This window comes from Pelodiscus sinensis, chromosome 15 (assembly GCF_049634645.1).
Source record: "Pelodiscus sinensis isolate JC-2024 chromosome 15, ASM4963464v1, whole genome shotgun sequence".
Taxonomy (NCBI): Eukaryota; Metazoa; Chordata; order Testudines; family Trionychidae; genus Pelodiscus; species Pelodiscus sinensis.
Window position 1 is genome coordinate 8,587,649 of NC_134725.1, and position 23,520 is coordinate 8,611,168.

A 23,520-nucleotide genomic window follows, 5' to 3' on the forward strand; every position below is an offset into this window, starting at 1 on the left:
GATGTCTGGAATTTTGAATCCTGGCCTATAAGATATGTAGATTATAAAATGACTTGCAGTACAATTGCCCCATTTGCTGCAGATCTTTATTCTGGGCTAGATTACATTATCAGAAACTGCGGTTTGAAGGAGTCAAGGCTTTTAATCCATTAGCAAACTGAACAACGTTTGGGATGTCACATTTTAGGAAGCTTTTGTCTACTCAGGCATGAATAATATTCTTGGACATTCCATGTCTCCAGGCTATATGAAAAAGAGAAATGCTAGTATCGCACCTTATTAAGCTGTTTAGTCCTAGTAGAACACTTATAGACTGTAATATGATGTTCTGTAATATAATGGGGCAATTTCTTACTAGACTTTGGCCTGGTATGTATTTAAAACGAGTACACATACCTGGCATTGCTTGGGTCCTTAACTGTGGTAAGATTTTTTTTTTTAATAAGAAAAATTTATAAAATGTATTTAATGATTGTATAGGACAGTAGTTCCCAAATAGTGCTCTGCAGAACCCCGGGGTTCCATGAAGTGAAAGTAAGGGTTCTGCAAGAGCCCCGTCACTCTGAGCTGGTCTTAGGGGTTGGCCATTTTTTTTGTAGAGGGTTCAGTGGTCAAATAAAATGGGAAACACTGGTAAAGGACAAAGGGTAGGGTTGTGTGGTCAGGGAGTTGGGAGGGAGTGCAGAAGTCAGATCAGGGATTTTTATAATAAACAGTAAATCCAGTCCATAATTTTTGGAGTCTAGTAGAATAATGAATTTATGCTCCTAGGCTAAAATTTTAAAAGTGTTTCCTTTGAGAAGACAATTGAAAGTTCAAGTACAAAATGATTGCTTTGTGAAAAGTGTTAACTGTGTACATGGTTAACTGATGAGCCTGGACCTGTCTGTTAACGTGCTGGGTTATATGCAGAACTCTCTTCCTTCCCCCAGCCTCTCTATCAGAGGCTGCAGTGAGGAGAGGAAGCAGGCAGGAGCCAGTGCTTGAAAGGAGCCATCTTTTAAACTGGATTCTGCATGTACCAGCTCCCATGGAGCCGCCTGCTCCTCCCGAGGGTAGACGGGAGCCAGTGCTTAAGAACTGGCTCCCTGCATACACTGGCTGCAGCTCCTGGGGAGCCTCCTCTCTTCCCACTGCACGTAATTGTGTAACTGCTGAAATTGAATAAACACATTTTTAACATACCTAACTGCCAGTTGCTTTTCTGCCACCAGTATGGTTCCTATTCTTTTTTTTTGGTGGCTGCAGTAATGGGGTAAGCATGGCGCACAGATCTAGGAATGTGGCCGTGTACAGCCAGTCCCCGGGTTACGTGCAAGATAGGGACCGTAGGTTTGTTCTTCAGTTGAATTTGTATGTAAGTTGGAACTGGCGTCCAGATTCAGCCGCTGTTGAAACTGACTAGCAGCGGCTGAATCGGACACACCTGGGGCAGAGCAGCTGGGTTGGTCCCGCAGCGCCGCTCCTCGGCGCTACTGGACCAACCCGGCAGCCCCCCAGCTGCTCTACCCCAGGCGTCGGCGAGAAAAACCTGGTCTGCTGGGGGGGGGGGGGGGGGGGTGCACTAGCTGCGCCTCCCCCCCCCCCCCCCCCCCAGCAGACCAGGGAGACACGGAGCGGCTTTTCTCGCCACGGAGGACTTGGGCGGCGGGACCGCCGAGATGCGCCGCGGTCCAGCCATCTGCGTCCTCCGCGGCGAGAAAAGCCGCTCCGTGTCTCCCTGGTCTGCTGGGGGGGGGGGGGGGCGCTAGCTCCGCATCTCCCTGGTCTTCTGTGGGGAAGCGCCCCCCCGCACTGCCGGAGGCAGCGACAGTGGGGAAGGCACCCCACACTAGCAGGGGCCCCCTCCCTGTTCGTATCTAGGGGTCCGACTTAACTGACGTAACCCGGGGACTGCCTGTACATCCAAAAGTTCTGCAGCGATTGCTCATTATCTGAAGCCTGCATTACAGTGAAGTCCCACCAATCAGTGTTTTGTTTCTAAGATCCAGAAGCAGTGCTCCACTGTCTGCAGTTGTTACATGAACACCTCCAGTAATCTTGAATTGATTCTTGCTGTGTTCCATGGCCATCTGTCATACGAGAAATGGTCATGTACCCCGTTGATTCAGTTCTCCTTACAGCTCTGCAGATGGAAAATCAGGTGTTCTGTGCTTGTGATGCTTATCACAGTAATGCAGAGATGTATAGGCTACATGATTCTGTTAGAGATGGCAAACAATGAGGAAGGACATGCAGTTTCACGAGATTTTTACAGAATGAACAAATATCACAGGATATAGATTACAACAATGTTCCTTCTAATGTTTTCCCTCTGTGTGTGAAATAAATTTTGCTACATGCACTGAGGCATATGCAGATGTGCACCACCAATAGCAATATGCTGTTGGCTGTGGTGTTCTGGTAATCAGTGGGACATCCTTTGAATCTCTTCTTGGTGGCTGCCTAAGTGCACAGCTTGCAGGGAGAACACTGGATGACACTAGGGATGTTACACTACATTTAATCAGCTAATTGAGTAGTCGATGGAATTTCTGGTGATTACTCGATTAGTTGATAAGGGGGGAAACTGCAGCTCTGCAGTGGGGTAAGCTCACAGCCTTGAAGCAACCAGGCTCTTAATACATTTAAAAAGCACAGGTGCAGCATCTGAGACTGGGTGCAAGCCGGGACAGCTGATTCCCAGCTCGTGCTCATTCTCACCCATTGCTCCTCTGTTCTTTAAATGTATAAAGAGCCTGGCTTTTTTATAAAAAGCAGAGGCACAGTGTCTGGGAGTGCTGCCACAGTTCTTGTTGTCTTCAGAAGCCTTTATAGTTAGTCTAATATATATCTACTACATATTTGAGCGAGTTTGTTTGTTGAAGAACTTGGTAAGAGCTAGAACCAGCAACTTCGGTATAGAGCTGCTTCTTACCATAACTTAAAGCAAGATAAGCCCAGAAAATCGGCTGTGCCTAGAATGGGATTGCGTCTGTCTGTCTGTCTATCATCTAAAAAAATTTCCTGCAGAATGACATCATCACGTTGGTGTCATCATACTGGGGTGGAGGGTAGGTGACAGTGAGAGAGAATTCCCTCAATAATGCTGCAATCCTGGGGAAAGAGGAGGTGGCAAGGCAGACCCCTGGCTTAGTTCGGGATGGCCCGCTACAGTGAGCTGGAGTGCGGGGTGCCCCGCTCCTGGGGGAGAAGAAGGAGCTTGAAGTGCTGCAGAGAGTAGGGGAAAGCCCGCCTGGTTGCAGCCCACAATATCAGCAGGCACAGTGTGGAAAAGCCCTGGGCATGGGGCAGCAGCCACACCACAAAGGACTCTGTGCGCCACCCGCCTCCCTCCTAGGTGAAGCTGCAGTTCAGGGAGCCCCAAAGGTAGCATGGTCAGCGGCGGTGGGATGTGGCGAGCTCCCCACTTGCCCTGCTGGTGGCTTCCTTTTTCATGCCCCTTGACTCAGCCCCACTTCCCCCCTTCCCACCTCCCGCAGCAGGGAGTCCATATTAGCTCTCTAGTTTTGCCCCCCAAGCCAAGACCCCACACTCCCATTCCCTTCACTCACCACCCTTCTAAGCAGCAGGAAAAGCCTCCTTGAAGCGCATCCTTGCTCAGTTGTTCCCCTAGCTAGGGGAGGGGAAACAGAAGCGGCAGCTTATGGGGAGTCTTGCAGGTTGGGGGAGGTGAGGCTGGGGCACCAGCACTGGCTTTCTGCAGGGGAGGGGAGAAAGCCCCGAGGCTCCCTTTACACTGCTGCGTCCCTTCCCCCTCTCCAGACTGAGGGAACAGCAGTGCACGGATGTGCTTCAAGGAGGCTTTTCCCTTTGCTTGGCAGGGCAGTGTGTGTGGAGGGTGGGGGTGCAGAGACTTGGTTGGGTGGGAACTAGGCTGGAGGATTGGTGCAGCCCAGCCCCCTCAGTCACTGCTCTGCTGAGACCCCACACTCCTGGGCTTCTCTCATAAGCCTTCCTCTGAGACCCTGCACCTCCAACTCACATGCTCACCACGTTGCCAAGAGCTTGCACCACCAGCCCCCTCGTGCACTCCTCCTACCAAGGCCACCAAGACTCCCAGCCTGCACCCGTCTCCTTGGCCAGACACCTACCCCCAGAGAGAGGGGGTTGGTGAGTGTAGTGAGCAGCAGACGCAGCCCCCTAGTCTAACCCAACATAAGAGACAGAATCACCTTGCAGGTGAAAGAGGCTGGTGGAGGGGGGCTATCCTCCCCCACCCATTGGGACTGCCTCAGCCCTGAGCCTCCTGCCTCCCCAATACCTGTTAGGAGGATATGGGGCTCTGGTTCATATGGGAACATTGCTGGCTGTTCCCCTTCATCAGGAGTGAGGGGGAGATACACAAGTGGCTGTGTTATTCACTCTGGCTGGGGAGCCAGGGGGCATATCCACCCCAGATCAGTAATTCAAATAAAACATGTAAGTTTTTCATTTTATCTTCCAAATAACAAACATTGAGTTAAAGACTCAAGTAATGCTAGGAAAATTTTGTCTTTGGCTGGCATGTCGTTCCCAAGAGAATGAACCAAAGACCCCAGGCAAAAAAGGAACTTCTGTGGCTTGGAGGGTTAGCTGGAATAAGAACAGTTTTAGGGTAAATTTGTAATAGGTGTTAGAATTAGCTATATGTATTTTTTTTTTGTTACTTTAAATTGTTAATTTGCTTTGCTCTGCTTGTTTTCACTTGCAACCATCTAAATCCTACTGTTTGTACTTAAGAAAATCGTTTTTATTTACTATCAAGCCCAATGTAAATAATTATTACCTGGAGGAGCAATCAGTGTGTACATCCTCCTTTCATTGTTAAAGGGGGCTTTCCTGAAGGGTTTATTTGGATTTCTGATCTCATCTGGGGAGTGGTTTTCCTGGAAGCTGGGCCCAAAACTGTTTTTTCCTGGGACCTGGCGGGAGTGGGGGCAGCAGTGATCTAAACTCGGAGCCTTGGCTGGGGGAGACCAACTGGGTTGGCCCAGCAGGACAGGGTGTGAGAAGCCCCAGAGAGCAAGGACGTGAGTATCAGTGGCTTGTCAGCTCTCTGGGAAGTACCCCCAAGGAGTCATCTGTGACTGCACGCTATCACAGTTTCATCTCACATGCCTGGTTCCAATAGATAAAGCTAAAGAATTTCCTGCTTTCAAGCTTTGGCAGAAGATTGTGTGGATGTGTGGGTTGAGTTTGGCACAAGTTTTAAAAAGTGATATTTGATCACTATTTGAATGCTCCAGATAATTTGAGAGTCTGTCATTGAATATCATAAGCTAATTAGTCAGCCTTTTTAAGTGTTTTCTTATTTGTCAGTGACATTCTGGGGATCTGCTGACTTGTCATTCAGTGCCATATTTGTTTTAACATAAGGCAAAGAGTTATCAAATGACAGCCAAGAGGTGATGCTCTGTGGTAACACATTTTGTCTTTCTCTCCCCCATTTTAGGGCGTATTCCCTTGTGGATTCCAGTCAAGTGTCTACGTTCCTGATTTCCATTCTTCTTATAGTCTATGGCAGCTTCAGGTAAGAATATTTTCTAAAGCCTCTATTTATATTTCAGATGAAAACTGCATCACGAAGAGTGTTGCATTCAGCACATTAGTCATCTTAGTACATGCTTGCTTCAAGGTAGAAACAACGCTTATCACTTAGTGTTAGACCTGTCTACAAGAGGCAACAAAGAACTAATTAATACTTAATGGTCTGACATGTACATGTGTTCATTGTTTCTCTTTCTCAGACTAATACTTGTAAATGGATTTTAAACTTTTGTTTCTGAGACTGCTATAAAGAAAAGGAAAAAAATGAAAGGACCTAGCATATTTGGAAGATCAATTTCTAAAATATGTAACTATGTGAAGGTAGATCAAGGTTCAAGGAAGTATACCAAAGTAGTTTTTTACACTTATATATGGAGTAAATTGGCCAGGGACACACTTTCCCAATGGATGTGAAACTATGTGGAGGATACAAATGGATTCTATCAAGTATTTTTGATACATGGTCCGTATAGCAGTCATACAGGACTGTATAACTGCTTGTTGGTGTTTTCCATATCATGGAATTGGTGCTTGCTGAATCTTAAACCTGTAAGGTATATTTGAGTGTCTTCGAAAATTAGATTACTTGACCCTTGCATCGCAAGAAAGTTGTAAAAGTAATTACCAATAATCTTAAGGGCCTCCAGTTGGAATAACCAGTTAAACTATGGAAGTTCAGGGAGGAAGGGAAACGAGTACCCAATGTTGCATCAAGCAAGAAATGTTTAACTGGTTTGAAAATGCCCTAGAGATAAGTTGTACCAGATAAACAAAATCTGTAAAATCTGGTTAGTTGCACCTTTAACATTTTAAAAATTATGAAAAACACTTGCTTTATTTAGCAAGCTTGGAAAACATTAGTTCAGTACTTGTCTCTCTCTAAAAATTTTTTCCTATGGGATAACAGAGTGAGGTCACTCTACGTTCCGTCTGCCTCCTACCTCTCTCCCTCCTTCTCCCTCTCAAACCTGACCTCGCTGTTTCCCTATACCACTTAGAATTATTTTAAACCAAGCCCCTATTTCCCTTCCTCCACTCTCACCCCACAGGGCTTTCAATGTCAAGAAACATGGCACAGTAGCCAGCAGACCATACATTGTAGCCTTAACAACCCAGGGGCAAGGGAGAAGGGTATGGTGCTCGGGATAGCTGCCCAGGGACAGGCACTAAGAGCAGGGCTCTCTGCTGGGCTTATGTGCCAGCAGTGGACTCTTGGGGGCTCCCTTGCTTACAGACTCTTGGGGAACCAGAGTGCGGTGCCCAACCACCTGGAGTCTGGCTGCCTCCACGGAGATTCACGCCCTCCCCAGTGGCTGCACTTAATGCAGCTGCCAGAGCACCCCCGAGCTGTCCGGGGTAGCCACCACACTGACCTGTCTGCTCCTTCCCTTCTGCTCTTGGTGGGCAGACGGGTGGCCCTGGGCTCTGCCGGTGGGACCTCATGAAGGAGAGGTCAGGACCGCTACCCCCATGCTGCTGCTTTCCCCACCTCAGCAGGCTGCAGTACCTGGAGGGCTGTGTGCACAGTACCTGTGCCCCATGTGGGGTGAGCAGGCATCCCCTGTGTCTCTTCAGCTGCCTGGGTTACAGCCGGGCCTGGTGCATGCCACGACCAGGGTTAGGAGGTTTAGGGATTGGGAGGGAGAGAGAAAGGGCCTGGGCTGGAGTGGGGGGGAGGGAGGGAGGGAGGGAGGGAGAGAGGACCCTTGCTCTCAGATGGGTGTGGGGAGGGGAGAAGGGCCTGGGCTGGCACAGCTGCAGCCCAGCCCTCCCTGGTGACCGGGGAGAGAGCCACGGTTGCCAATCCCAGATGAGAGGGGGTTGGGTGAGTGCAGCAAGCAGGGGGCACAGCCCCCTAGTTTTTACTAATAGGAATATGATAAACAGCCAGAAATTCACAGTGAGCAATGCAGCACAAAATCACTTCTCTCAATATTCCAAAATGAGGTGTGAAAATCTTGAACAGTCCGGTGGCAGCCCTCAAGGATATATTTGAGTAAAGTTGTACAATGCAAACAGTAATTTTTGGTGAGAATTGCCTGTCTCTAATATTAAGGTTAGGCAGGTATTCCTGGATATTCATAGGGCTAATATTTTACTTTGGTAGTGTTAGAGCTGAGAAACCTTTCGTCAAAGGAAAAGTTACAGAAGATATATAAGTGGAAAAGAAAAATAGCCAAGTATATTAAGATTATTAATGAATATTTAAATAAATATTCTAGGTGCAAGAGAGTTTTGGACCCATCTAGTTTATGGCCAAAAGGGTAATGAAAGTGAATATTTGTGAAGAAGTTATGGGTAAACTTGATATGTTTTTTTTCTATTTTTGGATGTTCGAGTTTATATAATAAAAAGGGTAACTATTCATATGTTCTAGGAGATGTTAAAATTACCATTTTAAGATAACACAGAATATAAAGTACAGCAGCACAGTCAGTATAAATCACCAGGAACTCTTAAACTAAAATCCTCCTCCTCTTCCAGTAGACTTCTATCTTCAAAATTCCCTCCTTCATCACCTTATTCTTTTTTAGGTATTCCTCAGAAGTTTTGCAGTGCGTCCTGATGGTCTCCAGCTTTGGGCCTTTACAGTCAAACTGGGGAGTAAATTCTAAAGCTGAGGGGCCCACTCTTCTTTTCTACTATTAGGCCTTCATCTCTGCTAAGGTGGTGGGGAGAACTTTCCATCTTCTTTGCTTTGGTGTTCAGGCTAATGTCATGATTTATGTAGGATATGGTTGTGTGGTGTTAACAGACACATTTAAGAAATAATTCAGCTATTTAGAAATTCAGTGGTTATTTTTACCAAAAGTGGTATTCATTTGTGAGTTCATAAAGCAATAAAATACTAAAATAAGTGAACTTTTGCTGAAATAAGTAGTATTTCCTAAAACAGCGCCCGTCCTTGAACAAAGAAAGATTACAAATACTGCACCTATCTTCAAAAAGAAAATAGTGATCTTTGATACTATAGATCTATGACTCGTACCTCAATACCAGCATAATACAGCACTTGGATAAATGATGACCAAGTCATTTCCACTGCAAGTAAGGTTATACTTCTTTGAACTATTATTTTCTAGAAAAATAGTGAAATAATGGAAAAAGGAGAGCTGCTCAATGCACTTTAGCTAACAATGACTTGGAACATAATTGTTAAATTGGCTTCTGAAAAAATTCTTTGTAAAAAGCTATTAAAATATCTACATTTCTGCTTTGTAAAATGACTATAAAAATGGTACTATGGGGTTTCCATGTTGATGTAGTGATTTCATAGTCTAATTGCCCTGTAAAACAGCTTGTCTGTCTCCTTGTGAAATCAGTTTGGGATATAATACTTAAGCTGGGTTCTTCTCTTGTCAATAATATTTATCAATAATATTGCAAGTGAGACTATTTTCTTTTACTTTGAATAGTGTGTTTCATTTATGCCCTAGACAACCAATGTGCAGAAAGCAAGTGCATGAGAAATGTTGAATGGTTGATACTTAGGACATTATTTGGTCTTCAGGATCTTTAGTACTAATAGCAATGTACAGGCAGTCCCCGAGTTACGCGGATCTGACTTATGTCAGATCCGCAGTTCCGAACGGGGATTTTCTCGCCCCGGAGGACTGGAGCGGCGGGATGCCTGGTCCCGCTGCCCGCCTCCTCCGGGGCGAGAAAAGCTGCTCCCCGTCTCCCTGGTCTGCTGGGGGAGCCAGCAGACCAGGGAGACGCAGAGCAAAGCGGCGGAGGACCCGGGCTGGATCCGCGGCGCTGATCTGGAAGTGCCGCGGGTCCGGCCCGGGTCCTCCGCGGCTTTGCTCAGTGTCTCCCTGGTCTGCTGTTGGGGGACGCAGCTGGTGCGCTCCCCCCCCCCCCCCAGCAGACCAGGGAGATGTGGAGCAAAGCCCAGGGCCTGTGGTAGAGCAGGTGGGGCGCTGCCGGTTGGTCCCGCAGCACCGCTCCTTGGTGCTACTGGACCAACCCGGCAGCACCCCAGCTGCTCTGCCCCAGGAGTCCTGATTCAGCCGCTGCTGATCAGTTTCAGCAGCGGCTGAATCAGGACGCCTGGGGCAGAGCAGCTGGGGTGCTGCTGGGTTGGTCCAGTAGCACTGTGGAGCGACCGCGCTACTGGATCAACCCAGCAGCTCCCGAGCTGCTCTGCCCCAGGCGTCCCCAAGTCAGCCGCTGCTGAAACTGACCAGCGGCTGACTACAGGAAGCCCGAGGCAGAGTTGCTCTGCCCAAGGCTTCCTGGAATCAGCTGCTGATCAGTTTCAGCAGCAGCTGACTTGGGGACGCCTGGGGTTCTTAAGTTGAATCTGTATGTAAGTCGGAAATGGCGTCCAAATTCAGCCGCTGTTGAAACTGATCAGTTTCAGCAGCGGCTGAATCTGGATGCCAGTTCCGACTTACATACAGATTCAACTTAAGAACAAACCTACAGTCCCTATCTTGTACATAACCCGGGGACTGCCTGTATTCCACAATACCGTTTTAATCACTTTTCAGCATAGAACAGCACTTTAAGGAATAAAGTTCTGTTATTGATCAATCCATATAAATAAGGAACAGTTATATAACATGGCAACTCAGAATGGACAGAAGTTGATAATGAGTTGTCCCTATGATCAACATTGGAATCAGGATCATTAAGGAGAATTATGGAAAACTATAGAAGAATCTAACTTACCTAGTAGCAATCAGGTAAGTTGCTGGCATGATGTTAGATGACAGTGGTAAATAAAGGTAAATGAAACTGAGGAAATGACGTATTCCAGCTCAGAAATCTTTTTCCTACCCATCATGAATACTTTTTTTGATGCTAGTGGTGGCAACTAGCTTTTTATTTTGAGTACATGGAAACACCTTTCTTTTGGCTGGTTTGGGCAGTCTTTCTGCTGAGAGATTTGTGCTTAAATTCCTTACCCCACTTTCCATTTTTTGTTGGACTACAGCTCCTTAATTTAGGTGATAGTGACCTGATTTCTACTTAGCCCTTTTCCTTTCCTTTAATGATGCACAAGGGCGAAGTGCATATTTTGGAAGAGCAGGATGCAGAGCGAACTTGTGCAAAAACTCAGGTGCCAGTCTCAGTCCGTTGGCTTTTATGACAATGCAGAAAAGGCAGGCTTTCTGTGAGAGAATTAGCAAGCTGCACAGAAGTAGAAGACCTTTGATGAACAGGTTTAAGATTATAACAATCTGCAGTCTGTTTCAGCATCTTTTGAGCAGCAGAATATATATTAGACCAGTGCAACTTACCCAGTGTCTTCTGATAGTTGTGAGGAAGGATTAGGTTTCTTTAATTTGGACTAGCTTCTAAATTTTATATTACATTGTTGTGTTCATAATACAGCATATTCCACTTGATATAGTATATTTGTATATTAACAAGAACTAATGTGTCCTTAGTCTTCTTGTACTCCATTGTTAATTAATCATAAGATACAATTCAGAGTATAAAGAGCAGGTGCCAAATACTGCATAGAAGCCTGACTTCAAACATTCTGATATCTAATTTGAGAATATTTTGTGTACATGCTGCCATATCAGATCAAATTACTGACCCTATCTAGTCCCGTATCATTAAGTTGGAAAATATTGCAAATTTAGAAACAAGGTCTGAAACTTAATAAACACATAACTCTGCAACCTTATGTAATTGGGAGAATGCTTTTGACCTCAGCTATTGGCAACCATCTGGCCTAAATCATGAGAATTGCAAATCATGTAATTTATTCTTACTAGGAGAATTTCACATTATATTCTTATTCATGTATTACTTTCACAGCTGTATTTGCTCCAATAATATCTTCTGGACTGAGTTATACCAGTCAATGCATTTCAATAAAGTATTAAAATATAGAATGAGGACTTATCTTACCATCAAACACATTTTTTGTAATTTTGTGCCCATGTTAAACTAACAAGGTTTATCAAAACCAGAAATGTAATATTTTTCTTATTTCCTTATCTTTGCAGGCAGGATGGTTGAAGGATATGGAAAGATGTGTTAGCCACCAATATAAATCTGCCCAAAATTAATAATTTTTTACTAGTTTAAAGGCACCTGTCTTCAAAAGACCTTCCTAAAATTATGCCTGTATTGTTGTGTTAGTGATTTTGAGACCACTTATATCTAATAGCAAAATGCCCAAATTAGAGCATGAATTGCCTACTGTCTGTGGTTAATAATGTTCACATTTTGTTCCTCTGGTTCCCCTTTTATTGATGGCACAATAGTAGTTCCTGTGTCCCAGGAAGTGTTTAACTAGAGCGTAGGGCACAGTATTACAGGATTAATGTTGTCATCCATGGTGGCCTTTGCACACTGGCTATTTCTGTCTGCAAAGCAGGGATTATGTTTGAGAAATACTGCAGTTTAAACTCTATATAGCACCCCCCCCCCAAAAAAAAAAACAATCTTAAGCAATTTGCTATAAGATACAGAATTGTCCTTTTAAAAAGTTGGGGGAAATAATGGATTTAGTTTAGTCAGAATACGTCCTAGAAATCATTAGCAATCACAAGGATAACCTTTTGGAACCCACCCTGTCCACCAAATAATATTCAGTGAGACGATAGATTTGTTCTGGAGAATAGTGTAAGGCATGACATTTCCTTTTGTCTCTAAGGGTTATTGGGGCTGGGAGAGAGGTGTTATGTTGGGAAAAGGTGAGGTTATACACTTGATAGGAAGAAAGGAAAATCTGTACCAATTTACCCATATTTTATAGGAAGTAGACTTGGAATTTAAATTCCCAGTCTAGAATAAAGACAATAGTTATGTTGATGGATTGCTTGACTGGTGACTTCAACAGAAGTGCGGTAATAGAATCAGAAAGAATTGGGTGGTTGAGTAATTGGCATAAAAATCCATGCCTCTGTTAGATTGATTGAAGAGGTTCCAAGGGAAGAAGGTAAATCCAGTCAGAAGCTTAATTTACAGTTAATCAAAATTTGCCATAGAACAAGTGCCAGGAAAACATTTGCATGACACGAATGATGGCCCAGGCACTGAAATAATCTGTTTGTCATGGTGTGATCAGAAGGCAGTTTCCTGTCATCTGGTCAGTCCTGGTGGCTACAAAAAAGTTGAAAAAACTAACAGAAAGGAGGTATATTAGCTCCAGGGTAAACAAGTCCCTGTTTCCCTGGTAGCCAAACAAGACCTACCCCAGGTTAAGATACCAGGAGGCATTCTAGAATGTGCCAGTTGAGACAGGGTTGATTGGAACATCTGGAGCCAATCATGGGCTGGCTGGAACTGTTGCAAAGCCTCTCCTTTGGTCGATTTAACGGCATGAGAAGGACATGCTGCAGGAGAGCAGGAACTGTAAAGGTGCAACATGTTAGGGACCAAGAGGGAACGCTTCGGGTACAGAGTGAGAGGCAGGGAAAGCCCCTTTGAGCCCCAGAAATCCAAGGAAGATAAATCTCTCCTAGAGGGAGGAGAGACTGAGTTAAGAAATATAATCTGTTGTCTGTACCTCTAGAGAGGCCCATCTCTTTGCCTCCTGTGATGAGAGTGGCTAAATCAGACTATGGCTAGCCCCTGAAGTAAAGGGATTAGACTGAAAGCTGTACTGAGCCACAGAGGCAAGCAGTTAGACAGGAGTGATGTGCAGCTGAGGGCGGGGTGTCTAGTTTGTTAGAGAAGGGAGTGATTTCAGAGCAACAGACTAACCTGGGCATGCTTGTCCTCCCTGAGAGCTGGCCAGGCCTCACTCCTCCCCATGCATCAGTTCAGGGCTTGTGGTCTGTCTGTGTCCTGCTTCCTGGCCAGGGTCAAGCTGTGGGCAGTCCCTGGGGTCTGCTGCTTGCACAGCCTTGCCTGTGGGGAGGGGTCCTATGATCTCTGAGCCTAACCCCATCGCTCCCCAGTCCCCAATTCCCCCATTACTACTTTACCCTGCCACTCCCCTCCCGTCCCATACCCCTCCCATGGGGGGTCCTGGCTCTGAACAAGGTCCCTGTGCCACTCATGATGGGTGTGGAGAACTGGGGTGACTCTCAGGGCCGCTGAGGGTAGACTCACCCCCACCCCATGGCTTCCTTCTCACACAGCTGCCGCCTCTTTCTCATCACCCCCAGACCTTGACACCCCAGATATACCCCACCAATCTCACAGCTCAGGGACTGTCCTGGCCAGGACCCAGGGACAGGGCAGCCTGTTTTAAACCCCCTACCTGTAGGTCCCCACATGCCAGCAGGGCTGTGGTGGGCAGAACCTCAATTCTGCAAATCTGCGTGGGATCTCTGTGTCACCTGGTGGAAGCAAGTTGAGAGCCAGGTGGCTCTCAGGGTCCCTGGGGATGTACTCCCCCACTCTATTGCTTGCTTCTTCTCCAGTCCCCGTGCATTCTGTGTGGGCGGAGCAGCGGGGGTGGGACTTCAGTTCAGCGGGCGGGGGGACTGTCCCAGCTTTGTGCAAGGGAGGGGGGACTGTCCCTGTGCCACTTGGTGGAGGTGGGTGGGGATCTGGGGCAGCTCTTGAGGATGCCAGGGATGGACATGAGTAGGGAGATTTGTCGTTGGGCTTTCTTCACCCAACCCTCCCCCCCTTGTGTCCAGAAGCCAGAGCTAGTGTTCCAAGCCTCGCATCTGTGCAGGCTGCCCACTGTGTGGGGGAGGAGATGGGGCTGAGCTCCCGTCAGACTGTGCATGCCACTCAAAATTGCCTCACCTATATGTTGCCAACTGCAGTCTAAAGCCACAGTGAATGTCCTGACCTTTGTTTCAATGTTAATGTCTCTCATTAGCAGCACTACTTATGGCAAACATTTGTTTTGTTACTGACAACAGCATAATTTCTCTACAGTTGATACATCATTATCACCCTTTTTGTATGGAGGCAGAATAACACCCTTCTCCAGTTGTCAGGGATGATTTTAATGTACCAGATGGATTGGAAGAGTGCATGCCCAATCATTTTGTCTAGTAGTAGTATGACCCATTTCTTGGTTAGTAGAAGGTGTCTTTATCAGGACTTCCTGTCTCACTTCAGGCAGAAGAGGGACACCAGCTGACAAGTGAGCATCTTGATATAATCTTCCCATTAATACAACTATATTTGCATACTGGGTCATGCTGCCATCTCAATTCTTTCCTGGACCAACTGGTGACAGTTTTCTCCATTTTATGGATGAGAGTAACTATGTAACCCAAGAATGTGGATCTGTTTATCACTTTATCTTCACTTTTTTTATTTTGAGGGATAATATAATGTGCACAAAGTCTTAATCTTATGCACACACTTTAAAATATGAAAATTAAAAAACTAACAATTGAATTCTTTAATATATTAAAATATACATTTTGTCGTGATCAACATATTGCAGCTTTTTCTAACTTGATATAAGTAATTAATGTTTTGGGGAAGGGATTTCAGTTGAATTAAATGAAGTTGCTTTAACTCTTCAGTATTTCTTAATTCTGATTATATACTTCAGCAGGGACTGGCATTGTTTAATTTTTCCACGCAGTATTTTGAATTTGCTTCAGGAACTTATTTCTTTGAACCACAAGGAGTTGGGATTGGGAAAAGAGATCTTGTTTAGCCAATAAATAAAATATTCTCAAACACATTATCATTTCAAAATGACATAGGGATTTGTCTCTGATGCTAATTGGAGTTTGTGTGGCAAAATTTTGTGCATACTGCTTTGAAACTTACCTGTACAAAACACTGCTGAGAGCAAGGGCCTATCTTCTCTACATGGTGGATTGATGCAGTAAAAGTTAATCCACCAACCAGGGATTTATCTTATCTCAGAGATGTGATAAATCAATCTCTGAGTGCTCTCCCATTGAGTTCAGTACTCCATCAGGATGAGAATAGTAGCCAGAGTCTGAGAGAACAGCCCCCACCTTACTGCACAGAAGATGCTGTGATGAATATCTTGACTTCAGCTATGCTATTTGCAATGCGGGTTATAGTAAACAAGGCCTAAGTAATATGAGATTTAAATACCTCCTAGTTTTTGTAGTAGAAGATTTAAATTTACCTTATGGATACAGGAGGCTATATGGGAAGAAATCAGTGTCTTGTGTGACTTCGCTTTGGGTAACTTTATTGCATTTGTGGAATCAAAATGGCTCACGTGACATGTGGTTTATACTTGGCTTTACAGCTTGACATTTACAGTGAAGCAAGATACATATTGTACAGTGAAGTTGCCTTAGGGAAAGGACATGCTCTCAGTTCATTAGAATGCATATTAATAGTACTAAGAGAATGAAGCAGAGGGTTCCAGAAAGACCTCTCTCATCATTTAAATTAACAAACCCAAAGATCACCTTTGTCTTCTACATTTAAAAAAGCAATTAAACTTATCTGCTACACATGAGATGTTCTATCCCATGAGTCAGAATTAAGGCTTAATTTTCATTTAGAAACAAATATTTTTAGCAGACAGACTCTTGTCGTCATCTTTCTTTTATCCCCACGTGAGATTCTGCACTGGAACATTCCCTCTGTCAAGGCTAGATGAATGCATTTCCAGTAGTAGTCAGTTGGTTTACTACCACCCTTTCACTCAAAGGGTTACAATGGTGTGTCCTACCCTTGTTCTCAGCCCACTGCCTCTGACTGATTCTTGTCTTCCCCTGTTAGTGAAGCTGAGGACCCAAAGACTGCACAATGCCTAAGCTAGCTGAGAAGACTCTTTTAAGAGAAGAAGTTGCTGTGAATTGTAGCTATATTGCAGTCATATATTACCATGTAAAGTGCTGGATACTGTGTTAAGTCTTACATAACACTAAATACAGGCAGTCCCCGAGTTACGCGGATCCGACTTATGTCAGATCCGCAGTTACGAACAGGGCCATCTCCCTAGTCTCCAGCAGACCAGGGAGAGAAAGCAAAGCGGCGGAGCACGTGGGCAGCAGACAGCCCAGACGCGTCTGGGCTGTCCGCTGCCCACGTGCTCCGCCGCTTTGCTCCGGACGCCTGTGGTACAGCAGCTGGGGCGCTGCTGGTTGTTCCCGTAGTGCCGCTCTGGGCGCTACTGGACCAACCTAGCAGCACCCCAGCTGCTCTGCCCCAGGCATCTTGATTCAGCCACTGCTGGTCAGTTTCAGCAGCGGCTGAATCAGGACGCCTGGGGCAGAGCAGCTGGGGTGCTGCTGGGTTGGTCCAGTAGTGCCAAGGAGCGGCGGCGCTACTGGACCAACCCAGCAGCACCCCAGCTGCTCTGCCCCAGGCGTCCTGATTCAGCCGCTGCTGAAACGGACCAGCGGCTGACTACAGGAAGTCCCTGCCCCGGGCTTCCTGGAATCAGCCCCTGATCAGTTTCAGCAGCAGCTGACTTGGGGATGCCTGGGGTTCTTAAGTTGAATCTGTATGTAAGTCAGAACTGGCGTCCAGATTCAGCCGCTGTTGAAACTGATCAGTTTCAGCAGCGGCTGAATCTGGACGCCAGTTCCGACTTACATACAGATTCAACTTAAGAACAAACCTACGGTCCCTATCTTGTACGTAACCCGGGGACTGCCTGTAGTCTAAAATTGTAAATTTTCAGTAGTGAAAATAATTAAGCACCATTTTTTTGCACCCTTACTTTCCCCTATCCTCAAATCCCCAACCATCAAAATCACTGTTCAAAAATTGGATCGGCAAGTATCTTAGCAAAATATCATACTTTGACCCCATTGATTTTAGTAAGGGTTTGTTTGCAGTCAGACTTGTGTGACTTGGATTAGCACTACTGTTGTACTATTTTAGTCTCAGTAGGCTGCTCATTAGTTTAGTAAGCTTTATATGAGTGCCCAAATCCCTTCAGTTAAGTATTCTTTAAGTTGGAGCTTACAGAATTAGTTTGTGACAAGATTGGGTTTGTTACCCATTATGTGACAGTTAACTTTTAAAAAGTGTTTAAATAGTATATACCTCCTAGGAGGGGGACCTAATTGGATCCCATAGGATATGTCTGCATGGCATAGCTACTGTATAGTTCAGAGAGTTTCTGTCTCTCTGTCCGTGTGTGTTTGCTTGTCTGTCTTAAGAGCTTCTAAACAATAAGAGGTAGGACTACCACATTCATTATACAGTTTTCTCTTATCATAAATTAAAGCAAGGTCAGGGTTTGGTTGTGCCATGAAAATTAACTGTCCCTGGAATGGATTCCTTCTCATAAAACCATACAAAAAAAGAGACAGTCACCAGACGGGTGAAAGAGGCTAGCTGTGGCTGTGCCCCCTTTATGGGACTGCCCCAGCCCTGAGCCTCCCACACCCCAGGCACTGTGGCTGCCATGGCTCTATTGCCAAGACACCATCGGGACTCTCAGAAACTAGAACTGCCATGGCACTGAGGCTCTGGGAATGCTGTGACTCAGCTCCTCAGAGCTGCAGTGCCTGCTAGGCTCCATTGCCTTGGGGCAGCTGGGGCTTCCCAGCTCCAGGGCCACTGGGGCTCTGCTCCATGAGGCGTCAGGGAAGCCATGGCTCTGCTCCCTGGTGCCACCAGGCCTGCTGTGACTTCACTCTCCCAGGGCCGCACCATCTGCCATGCTGCTGCTGCCACTAGGGCTCCACTCCCCAGGGCTGCTGGGGCAACTGCGGCTCTGTGCCCCCTGCCATGGTTCTTGTGGCTCCACTGCCTCGGGGCTCCGGCGCCCTGCGGCTGCGAGGACTGCTGCAGCTTCGCTGCCCCAAGGCTGCTGTGACCAGCCACATCGCAGCCCAGCTCTCTGGTCCAGCAATATTCATGGTCCTACTGGTCCATGACTGTTACTGGCTCAGAGTCCTGGATGAGATAGGTTCAACCAGTATCTGTGAAGATAAAAACATTGGTCTCCATCATTTGTCCTTTGGCAAGTTTAGCAACTGCTGTGTCACTTGCAGTCTTTTTCCACAAAACACAAAGGGTCTAAACGCATGAAACTAAATGAGAAGACCTCTATTACTGCCTATGTGTTTTGCTTTTGCTAGGGAAGATATCCTCTCAATTTTCTGGTATGCTGTGGAGACCTTCAGTACCATATCCTTTTTGGTTGCAGGAAAGCAAGTCCTTCTGTATATTGTATTTCCTTATAGTCTAAAACTTGATATACAGGCAGTCCCCGGGTTACGTACAAGATAGGGACTGTAGGTTTGTTCTTAAGTTGAATCTGTATGTAAGTCGGAACTGGCATCAGCCGCTGCTGAAACTGATCAGTTTCAACAGCCGCTGAATCTGGACACCAGTTCCACTTACATACAGATTCAAGATAAGAACACCAGGCGTCCCCAAGTCAGCTGCTGCTGAAACTGATCAGCAGCTGATTCCAGGAAGCCCAGGGCAGAGCAACTCTGCCTCGGGCTTCCTGTAGTCAGCCGCTGGTCAGTTTCAGCAGCGGCTGACTTTGGGACGCTTGGGCAGAGCAGCTCGGGTGCTGCTGGCTTGGTCTAGTAGTGCGGCTGCTCCTCGGAGCTACTGGACCAACCCAGCAGCACCCCAGCTGCTCTGCCCCAGGCATCCTGATTCAGCCACTGCTGAAACTGATCAGCAGCTGAATCAGGACTCCTGGGGCAGAGCAGCTGGGGTGCTGCCGGGTTGGTCCAGTAGCGCCAAGAAGCGGTGCTGCGGGACCAACCAGCAGTGCCCCACCTGTTCTACCACAGGCCCCCGGCTTTGCTCCACGTCTCCCTGGTCTGCTGGGGGGGCACTAGCTGCGTCCCCCCCCCAGCAGACCAGGGAGACGCTGAGCAAAGCCACAGAGGACCCGGGCGGACCCGCGGCTTCCAGATCAGCTGAAAGCGCTGCCGGTCCGGCCCGGGTCCTCTGCCGCTCTGCTCAGTGTCTCCCTGGTCTGCAGACCAGGGAGACACTGAACAGAGTGGCGGAGCACTCGGGGCTGGACCCGCGCCGCTTCCAGCTGATCTGGAAGCGGCGCGGGTCCAGCCGGGTGCTCCGCCGCTCTATTCAGCGTCTCCCTGGTCTGCAGACCAGGGAGACGCTGAACAGAGCGGCGGAGCACCCGGCAGGACCCGCGCCGCTTCCAGCTGATGTGGAAGCGGCCGCGGGTCCGGCCCCCGGTGCTCCGCCGCTTCGCTCCCGTCTCCCTGGTCTGCTGGCTCCGCCAGCAGACCAGGGAGACGGGGAGCAGCTTTTCTCGCCTCGGAGAAGGCGGGCGGCGGGACCAGGCGTCCCGCTGCTCTAGTTCTCCGGGGCGAGAAATCCCCATTCGTAACTACAGATCCGTTGTAAGTCGGATCCGCGTAACTCGGGGACTGCCTGTACTACAAGTAGTTAAAGAACAATGAATGGTCCTGCTGCACTTTAGAGACTAATAAATGTGGAAAGTATCGTGAGCTTACGTGAGCACAACCCACTTCTTCAGATGAATGGAATATCTGAAGAAATGGGTTGTGCCCACAAAAGCTCATGATACTATCTACATTTTTTGCTAGTCTCTGAGGTGCTAACACAGCTATCCCCTAAGACTGCAAGTAATTAGTGGTTTTAGGTTGTTGTTTTTTTTTTTTGTTAAATTAAGCTGCTAATACTTCATTAACTTTGCCTTGTGCTGTAATTTTTAATTAATGTAGCATAATTGAATCCTGGCTATACTGTGCCAGGTTTACAGTTCTTTTTTTCCCAGAGCCTTACTGTGTGGGTGAGTAAATTGTTCTCTGAGAATAAAAAGGATGAATTTTTTGTACTTGTTTGCAAGAATCTCTTTAGCTGCATGTAAAATAAATATTTTTTAAAAATGGAACTAATACGAAGAATAGTTTTTCTGAAAATATTCTGAGGCCGTGTGACAGTGGAAATGGTCTGTGGTTGAAAATGAATTTTGGTAGCTTTGAAGTGCCAGCGGCTTAGTCACTACTTTGGCCTTACTGTAAACCTACAGAACGTTTCACTAGAAAGCTAAGCTGTGGCTTAAGAAGCTGGCATTAATGCTGTTTTATCCAAATTGTGCTGAAAAGATATACAGGGCAAGCAACTACGTAGCTTATTTGCTGTTTTTAAGTTGGCAATTCTTGCTGACTTTTTGCCTTTGGAATCCTCCCAAAAGTTAAAATTACACAGAAAGCGAGTTTGCTGTTGCATTTTGCATTTAGTTTCTCGGTATATCTTGTTCCTTGATGAAAAACTGAATTTTTTTTTCAGAGGATGTTTATTAATAATGTCTCAGTTTTGTTTTTGTTGATAATTCTACAGCAGAGAATAAGGACAAATCATAAAATGGAATTAGGTGATTCTGCCTTTAAATGTGGTATTATCTTGTGATGCCTGTTCCTAAGCAAAATATATGTCATATTAGCTGAAAGCACCTACCTAGTTAATCTGTTGCCTATTCAAATCACAGGTGTATTCCATATAGGCTATAATTTTAATGTCTTAAAATATTTTCTCCAACTTTGTGTAGAAAAGAGCTTTGTGCCCACGTCTGCCCCCCTTACGTGCATCTCCACCTGTTTTCTTCCTCCATTTCATTGCCATCTTTTTTTCTTGGCAGTGAGCAGTGTTCCCTCTAAGCAGCATCACTGCTTCACAGGTGATTAATCAGCTCCGCCCAATAAGAAGCTCAGGGATCCTTGCAGGGATTTGACTGACTGGGCTCGCTGATTAATCATCTTTGAATCTGTGCTGCTGCACAGTTTAGAGCAAGGCTACTCAATTCGCGGGCCCACAAGTGTCCCGCAATGCAGTTTGGGGTTAAGTGGGGCTCAACATGTGGCCCGCGGGTGGGAGCCAAAACAGAAAAGGCATCATCAATATAATGGTCTTTTGTTGATACGCATTTTAGTAGTTAAATTCCTGGACTGTCATTGCTCATTAAAAGTGCAAAATCGGGTGGAAAATGGGGTAACTAGTGCATTTTATTAATATCAGCAGAATTGGCTTAAATGGGGCCTGCATGTGGTGTAGTCTTGCCTTAATCTTTGTTTTCATGCCTGTCAGTGTGAAAGAAGCTATTTGTATTTATTTGCATATATATTTCCATGTATATGCAACCACACTTAAACTGTGGCCTTTGGCATGTGCTGTGAGTATCATTGTGGTCTCTGGGGCTTCCAAAGTTAGCCCTGGCTTAGAAGGAACACTAGTGATGAGGTCTCTCTTTAAATTACAAAATGGTGCTTGTTGACTTCGTTATTAAAAGTCTTCAAGAGTGTCTCAGATAAGCTTTAGTGTTTTAAACAGAATTTTGACAAAATTATCATTTGAGTTTGTGGAGCTAATTCATCAAAGACAGTGATTCCTGGAAGCACTTAAATAGTAGGAATGTTGTGAGCTAGTTTTTGCAATATGCAGGAAAGAGTGGGGAAGCAAAAATGGGAGTGTAGAGAGGAGTAATAAAGAAAAGGGAGAGAGAGTCCGTAGGCAAGGAGGGCACTTCAAAAGAGAGGTGGAGGGAACATTAAAAAGGGTGAAAACATTGTTACAAATAAAAGACTATTCTTTTCTGTTTGAATTTTGAAAATGAAATATTTTTTGGAACAACAAGGTCCCAGGCGCACCAGCTTGAAGTCACTCAATTAGGGTGCACCAGAAGAAATGGGATGGCCATACCCAGAGCTTGTAGTTATTCCCAGGGATCAACAAATCACTGAATCTACTCACCCATGGCGAGTAGATTTCAGCCGGTCGCCCCACTTACCAGCAGGGCGCGAATGTGCAGTGCAGGTCGTGCACATGCGCAGTGCGGAGCTGGCGAGTAGATTTCGCTGCCGTTTGTCAAGCCCTGGTTATTCCAATATTTACATTTACCAAACCAGCACAAAACAGCATCTGTTTTACCTTATTAGTTAATTGGAAGTCTAAACAACACAGATCCCTTGAAGTACTCAGCTTCAGACTTCCACCCAGGCACACACATCAGATAAAGTTCTACCAAACCCAAAGGATTGGACACATTACCTTCCAGGTCAATAAATATTTCAGACCTTATCCCAAATGCACACTTATAGCCAGTTCTTATTAACCTAACAAAAGTTTATTTAAAAAAGGAGAATTAGTTACAAGATGAATATACAGAGAGACATGAGTTGAATTCTTGAGGTTCACATACATAGTAGAGATGATGATCTTGTAGTTACAAAAAGTCCTTTTAAATTTAGTTCATAGTTAGTTAGTCCAAATCCCAACATCATATTCAGGGTGGCTCCAGCCAATGATTGGGACCTCGGTCCTTATGGCTTAGGTCTCCTCTGAATGAAACCCTCCAGGAGATCTGAGACATAAAGGTAGTAGTGTACGTTAGAGGCACCAGGATATCATGGAATCTCATTTCTTATGGCTTGTTGCATTCCCCATAATCATCTAAGCTAGGGATGTTAGCATATAGACATTTATATGATTAGCCAATAAGCCTACGCTTACCAGTTAATCCAGATGACCACATGCAACCCCCCCCCCCCCCGATCCTACCTCTTGCTGCCTTTGTAACAACCTGTGCCCATGGGGAGTTGGCTTAAAGCTAGTTCTCTGCTGATTCTTGCAGAGCCATCTGCTTCCCCCTCTATCCCTGCCACTTCCTACAGCTCTGCCTGGAACTGCTCCCTTGATGTTAGAGACATCAGCTCACTGCTGGATTGTAGACTTGGGCATGCTCACTCTGAAAATGATGCAGGTGATGTGGGCTGAGTCCATCTGGATTTCAGGAATTGGATCCACTGCTGTGGTTGCAGTCACTGGTCTGGGGTCTGGCTCCTCCATCTCTATCTGGATCTCCAGTACTGGGATGTCTGGGAAGATAGACTGAAGCTTGAGAATGGGGTATGCATGGAGGCCTGCTCAGCCCTGCTGTGGGTGACCATTCCCACCTTCTTAGCTTGTCTTGCATGGTTGGCTAAGTCCTCTCCCACCAGCATAGGAATGGGATAATCATCATAGGCTGCAAAAGTTCCAATTCCTGACCAGCCCTGGTGTGTAAGAGGCAACTTAGTTGTAGGCAAGTCAAAAGAGTCTGCTTTGAGGGTTGAACCAGGGGTGTCTGGGTTCATGAATTCGGGGTTCACTAGGCGTTGGTGGAAGAGTATGATGGCTTAGTACATTTAAAAAGCAGAG

At 46.0% G+C, this 23,520-nt stretch overlaps 1 protein-coding gene across 2 annotated transcripts in view; it reads left to right on the forward strand.

The window, feature by feature from the left end:
- SPPL3 (signal peptide peptidase like 3) overlaps positions 1–23,520 on the forward strand; it is a 111,613-nt gene that overhangs the window by 51,691 nt on the left and 36,402 nt on the right. The window contains exon 2 of one of the 2 annotated variants that reach the window (XM_075898071.1): positions 5,435–5,512. In XM_075898071.1, coding sequence (XP_075754186.1) covers positions 5,435–5,512 — 78 coding nt within the window. Of the gene's footprint in view, positions 1–5,375; positions 5,513–23,520 lie in introns of those variants that run through there. The other variant, XM_006114751.4, reaches the window with a different exon arrangement.